Genomic DNA, 6,000 nt, shown 5'->3' on the forward strand with positions numbered 1-6,000 from the left:
CCTTTTTTGAGTTCAGTCTGGGCCTTCTCAGCCCAAAGTACAGTACTCTTCCCCTGGGCTATGACAACTGGATGGAAATCCCCCCTGCCATCCACTTCCTCTCCTGGAGCTGTGTTCCGCCTGTTGATTTCACAAACCTAGAGGGCAAAGCACAATTATCAGCTGTGACATCATCAGCTGAGATTCTGGCCTGACCTTGACTCTGACCTAAGAGGAGGAAAATTAAAACGCAAATGCTTTTCCATTCCAAGCATCTCCTCTGGCATTGCCAGAATTAAAAACAAAACCAATGAACGTCAAAGTAAGCCATGATGGTACATATAAACTATCTTCAAAATGAGGCCTAAGATATCAACTGCCTTCCTTGGAAACTGGACTAATAAAAACCTACATAATATATATATTTCTTCTCCACTAGTGGCTAAAAGCTTGAACTCTGGAGCCTGCCTGGGTTCAAATGTCAGCTTTGTTAACATTGTGTAATCTTGGCAAATTACTTAACTGCTGGGTACCTTGGTTTCTGCATCTGTAAACTGGGGGTAACACTATAGGGACCTACTAATAGGACCATCAGGGTTCCTTGAGTTAACATATATAGTGCTATGAACAGTGACTGACACATTAAGTGCTCCTTTCAAACTGTAGCTGTTATTAGGTTAAATCATGCTTAAATTTGACTCCCTTTATCCCTTTCCTGCCCTCTTCCACTGACTACTTATTTGCCACTGGAAGCTGTCCCCCAAATAGCTTTCTACCAGATTGCAAGGATATCTAACCATAGTACCATTCTAAATAATGTATGGTTTGCAGACTCCCCAAATTGGAGTCTGGTAGGCAGTTTGCTGTGAAATGTGTATCACCCCCTAACCTTATCAGGAAGAAGGTCAAGTGTTTCCCTTCCACCCTTTGCTTTGAAACCATGTCATCCTTCAGAGAAATTCAACTATCTAATGGTTTCTTTCCCAGACTTGACACCATGCAGTTGCCTATACCTCCTCCCCACCTCCCTTCCCCATAAGGTGGTTGACTGGGTCATCATTTCCTTCAGAAAAGCCCATAAAGCTGTGCATTTTAGCCAACACGCAGTTTTAATCAAGTACCCACTTGGTTGGTGACAACTTGGAAATTCAGGCCCTAGAAGCCAGTATGTGGTACCTTGCTGGCAATGGGATCTGGGAGTCACCACTTTTTATCACCTTGGGCACACAGGGTTAAAAACCCACCATTACCTCTCCACCTTCTGGAGAGAGCTTGCAGAGCATCCCTCAACCCAGCAAAGTCCCATGCAGCAGCACGAGGCCCTGGGATTTCTGCTGCCTTCCTTGCATCCCATTTATCTAAGACTTGGCACTTAGAGTTTGGACCCTCCAGCTACTGCCATTGGGCTGTAGAGATCCAGGGTCAGAAACACAGGCAATCTGCCTCCCAGATGTTGGGGAAAGACGCCAACTACAGACCAGTCAAGCAAGGCAAAGAGCAGCAGGGCAGTAAACTTAATGTTAAGAAAGGTTCACGAATGGATTGGTCAAGAGGTTCAGTCAGTGAGGATCCCCCAGATGGTGACAACCCCATGCAGAATCGGATGTAGATCAACCACAAATTTATCCTCCAAAAGTCCACCGCCAGAAGACCTATCTCTAGCAAGAGCCATTTAATGAACTCTATCCTCAGACCAAATGCTTTCTACCAGGTCTTGGTACACCAGCCAGCTTCCTCGTAGGGAATTCTCCCCCTGGGTTGCCCAGAGTGGAATTTCTCTCCCACATCGTCTGTCAGTTGGAAGCCCCCGCGCTTACCATTGGCGTTCTTGCCGCAGATGAGATGCTCATAGGGCTGCAGGACGCCCCAGAGCTCGGCGTCGTTGTTGATGACCATCTCTAGGGCTTCAGCGGACACCTCCCCGCTTCCCGCCCCTCCGCCATCGGGGCTCTGGCTGGCCAGCACCCTGGCCCGTATCTCCTCCACCAGGTTCTCCATGCAGGATGTGAGCGAGATGGCGGCATACTCATGGATGCGCACGGAGATGCGGGTGTCTACCATCCAGCGGAAGAAGCGGCCCACGGAGAAGGTGAGGCCGCAGCGCGCCGACTTGCCCCGGCGCAGCCCGTCGCCGGCGCTCATGCTGTACAGGGACAGCGCCTTGACCGCGGCCAGCGCGCAGCTCTCGGCCAGCGCCCAGCTGTGCACCAGGCGCACTGCGCTCTGCACTTCGAAGCGGGTGCACTTGGCGTGCAGCACGCTCAGGCGCTGCGCCTCTCGGGCCACGCGTATGAGCGCCCGACAGAGCAGCCCGGCCAGGCGCCTCACAGCCTCGGCGGAGAACAGGGGCAGCCGCCGGCCGCCCGCGCCTTTGCGAAGCACCCGGGCCACGTCTCCCTCCGTCCAGGGGAACTCCTCCAGCTCGGGAAGGCGCGGGCAGCGCGAGAAGAGGTCGGCCACTTCGGGGTCCTCGGGCAGCACCGTGTTCACCGTGTCCCAGCTGTTGTGACGGCTGTTCATGGAGCCGGAGTAGCACCACCAGGCCGCCCCGCGGTGCTGCTGCGCTGAAGAGTTGAGCGCCTGCGAGTTGGACTTGGAGGACGAAAGGCTAAGCGAGCGGCAAGAGTCCCCGGCCCCATACCCGGAGTCCAAGGTCAAGTCCTCCAGCGTCTTCAGAGTGGAGCTGTAGGTCCCGGCCATGGGGAGCCTGCCGGGGGCGGCCTCGCCGAGGGAGGAGCGATCACAACTCCATGCTCGCTTCCCCAAGTGGGCAGAAACTATCTCTAAGCTCTCCCGGGCGCCCTCCTTCCTCTCGGCGGCCGCATCGCCCGCCCGCCCGCCCGCCCACCCGGGGGCTGCGGGAAGGTGGGCGAGATTCCCAGCGGCTGGAGGCACACGCACCCCGCGTCCGGACACGAAGCTGTCACTGGAACCTCCCCCACTACTCCTCTGCACTCCCCCTGGTCCACCTGAACTTCCTGCAAGCAAAGAGCGTCTGTCCTCGCAGAAGGAATCCCGAGAGAGCCAGGCGGCGGTGGAAGGAAGAGGTGTCTCGCGGCGCTGAGCTAGCCCAGAACCAGCCGGTGAGAACGCACTCAGCAAACTTCTGCGCGGCGCCGAAAGCCGGCACAGCTGGGTACCCCATGGCCGCCGGCATGCAAATAAGCCGGGGCGGCTCACCAATCGTCGGCAGCGACGGGCAGAGACTGCACCAATGATCTCTTGGGGGGGCGGTCACTATGCAGATTTCCCTCCTCCGGGAGCGAAACCCCGCTGAGGCGGAGGCGGGGCTGGAAGCCTGGGATCGCGCGAAGGGTCTAGGCTGAGGTGGAGGAGGGGGATAGCCAGCAGGCGAGCGAGCTGAGAGGTGGGAGCAAAGACGGGGAAAGGAGAGGTCGAAATGTTAGGCTCAGGAGATGACGATTTAAAGAAAAATTTCAAGGAAAAGCCATTGTGCACGGCCCCCCTTCCCGCCGTCCAGGCTTTGTGCGTTCGCGTCTCCGTTTCAAACCCTCTGCAGCTGACAACCAAAGCTGGCGTTTCGAGTGTGGGTCTCGGGGTGGTGGTGGAACAGCAGAGTCGGGGAGGGGGCACAAGCCAGAAGCTCCACCTTTCTATTGGACTTTTTGCCAAACGCCTCCCTTTTTCTGAAATGAAACTCCAGTTGTGTTTGGAAAGAGAAGGGGTGCCCTTGTTTGCTTCTCCTCCCAAATCCGTCTGGTTTTCTGTACGTTGCTATATAGGCTCCAATCAGAACAGTTTCTCCATAAACTGGGATCTGATAAATGGATGGGCTCCAGGTGGCCTGTGATACCATCCCTCCCCTCCACTTGAAATAACACACGCAGTTTTCTGAGTATTTCTCTGGGGAGAGGGTCGTAACTTTGATAAAAAATTTTAAAGGGTCTATGGCTTCCCTATTATTTCAGTACAGTACCGCTGGCAGCCAGTTGGATCCTTCTTGTCCGAGGTGCGAGAGTCCGAGCTGTGTGTGTGTGTGTGTGTGTGTGTGTGTGTGTGTGTGTGTGTGTGTGTGTGTGTGTGTGTGTGTGTGTGGTCTGCTCTCGGAACAGCTGGCTTAATGCACCGCTTCCTAACGGTGTGCCCACGGGCGAGCCATACATCCGCTCAGGACAGGGCTTCCTTCGGGGTAAAAAGAGTGCTGAAATCCAAGCAGCGCCGTTGTAAACCTGTCTCAGGGCGTGTGTCCAGAAGCGGTCAGAGCTGTTGGTTCCATCACGCCCAGTCCACTCTGTCCCGCTGCTGTCTTGTGACTATCACACCGTGCACGAACGTGCGTATACCTCCTCCAGTGGACCCGCAAAATCAAGGAGGAGATTGTGTCCGCGCCTCCCCCAGGTCAGCCTCCCGCTCTCTTGAAGGGCTCCTTTGTGTTGTATGTTACACAGGCCTAACCTTGGGCCGGGAGTTGGATACAAGCTAGAAATGTCTGGTTTGTCTCATTCCTTCTTAAATTAAGGGCCCTTTCCCTGTAAAACTCCTCTTTCTTTGGATTTGGTTTAATCTTTCCTTTCTGCGGGTCTTTATTTATGCCATATCGCCGCCTCATGGTTAGAACTGGGAACGCTGACCAGGATGGATGGATGAAAGGGTCCGCAGAGACCATATTAACAGAGGACGCAAGATGTGATTTAATCTTACAGAAGTGAGATAAGAAGTCAAAGTAGGCAATGAGGTTCAATCTGGCAAAAATTCGCAAACAAATTTGGCGCAATTTAAAACTCATTAGAGGAAATATAATATTAATGTAAATGTCGCCCTCTAATGGATCTTTAAGGAAATAAATGTCCCCAAGTGTTTTTTTTTCTATTTTTTTCTTTTTGTTGTGAGCCCCTTAAAAAGCAAAGAAAATTACTTAACAGGAAATTGGTAACAGGCGACTTACTGCATGGAAAGGTCATCTGGGAAACTATCTGGAGTATTTCTTTGGGGAAAACAGTGGATGGTGTTTATCTTAATATACTCAAGTACTCAAGTGACTTGATGACTTAAAGTATAAAGATAAGCATGCTTGCAGCCAAATTTCAGAATCCTGTGGATGTTAAACTACTCCACAAGGATTTATTCAGTAAAATTCTGCCACTGGGAATGCTACTGGACAAACAACTGAGTTTCATTAATAAATAAATTACAAGGAAAGAAAGCAATGGAGAAGAGACTTCAGACATATCAACCAATAATGTGGATGGATTTGGAGCTTGATTTTTCTTAAAAAGCAATAAACATTTGACCTAAACAATTGGAGTCAGAAATACTGCCTGGATATTTGCTCTTCTCTTGCCTCTGGGTTCCAGCCCGGGGCAAGTCCACTCTTCCGAATGTTGTTGGGGTGAAAGGGTTTATATTCAGCTTTATTCTCAGGAGTGGCAGGCTAGAATCCCATCTGCCTCTGCACAAGTCTGCCTGCAGCCACCTGTCTCTGCCTCCAGGTCTCAGTTCCCCTGCAGCCGTCTCAGTCTCTGTCCTCAGCACTGCCACCACTCCAGCCTCTGCTCTGCTCTCCTGCAGCCTTGCAGTCATGCCATCATGTCACCCAGAGCCCTGAGCGGAGCTCTCAATATAGAGTCAATAGCAATGTATTACCCACAGGTGTGCAGTGAGCTAGCCAACCAGGGCCAGGTGAGAATCCTGGCCACAGGAACTTTTATCTACACTATGCAATCCAGGTTAGCCCATTCCTGACACTGGTATTTTTTTATGGACCTCATAACTAAAGAGCCCCTATGATGACTAAAGGACAAAAACCCACTTCCCCAAAGCATGTTCTCCAGAATAGTCTCATGAGATGATCTGCCAAAAAAGATTCAGTGGTTAAGTTTGGGAAATTTTGCATTCTGTTTCTCCCCCCAGTATATTCATGATACCCAATATTTTATTCAAGGCTGTTTATGTTTCTTTTTACCCATGTACCATGCTCAACTGGGCAGAGGATTCCCCCTATTCCCTACAGGACTGCTGTGAAGTAATTGGGACTTTTTATTTAACTTGAAGCAGAAAAGC

At 51.6% G+C, this 6,000-nt stretch overlaps 1 protein-coding gene across 2 annotated transcripts in view; it reads right to left on the minus strand.

Annotated features, from left to right (window-relative positions):
- The window catches only part of ABTB2 (ankyrin repeat and BTB domain containing 2), a 172,992-nt gene extending 169,868 nt beyond the window's left edge, over positions 1-3,124 (minus strand). Inside the window, exon 1 of one of the 2 annotated variants that reach the window (XM_036891687.2) lies at positions 1,797-3,124. In XM_036891687.2, coding sequence (XP_036747582.2) covers positions 1,797-2,679 — 883 coding nt within the window. In that variant the 5' untranslated portion in view covers positions 2,680-3,124. The remainder of the gene's footprint in view (positions 1-1,796) is intronic. The other variant, XM_036891685.2, reaches the window with a different exon arrangement.
- Between the last annotated feature and the right edge of the window lie 2,876 nt (positions 3,125-6,000).

Source organism: Manis pentadactyla, chromosome 9 (assembly GCF_030020395.1).
Source record: "Manis pentadactyla isolate mManPen7 chromosome 9, mManPen7.hap1, whole genome shotgun sequence".
NCBI lineage: Eukaryota > Metazoa > Chordata > Mammalia > Pholidota > Manidae > Manis > Manis pentadactyla.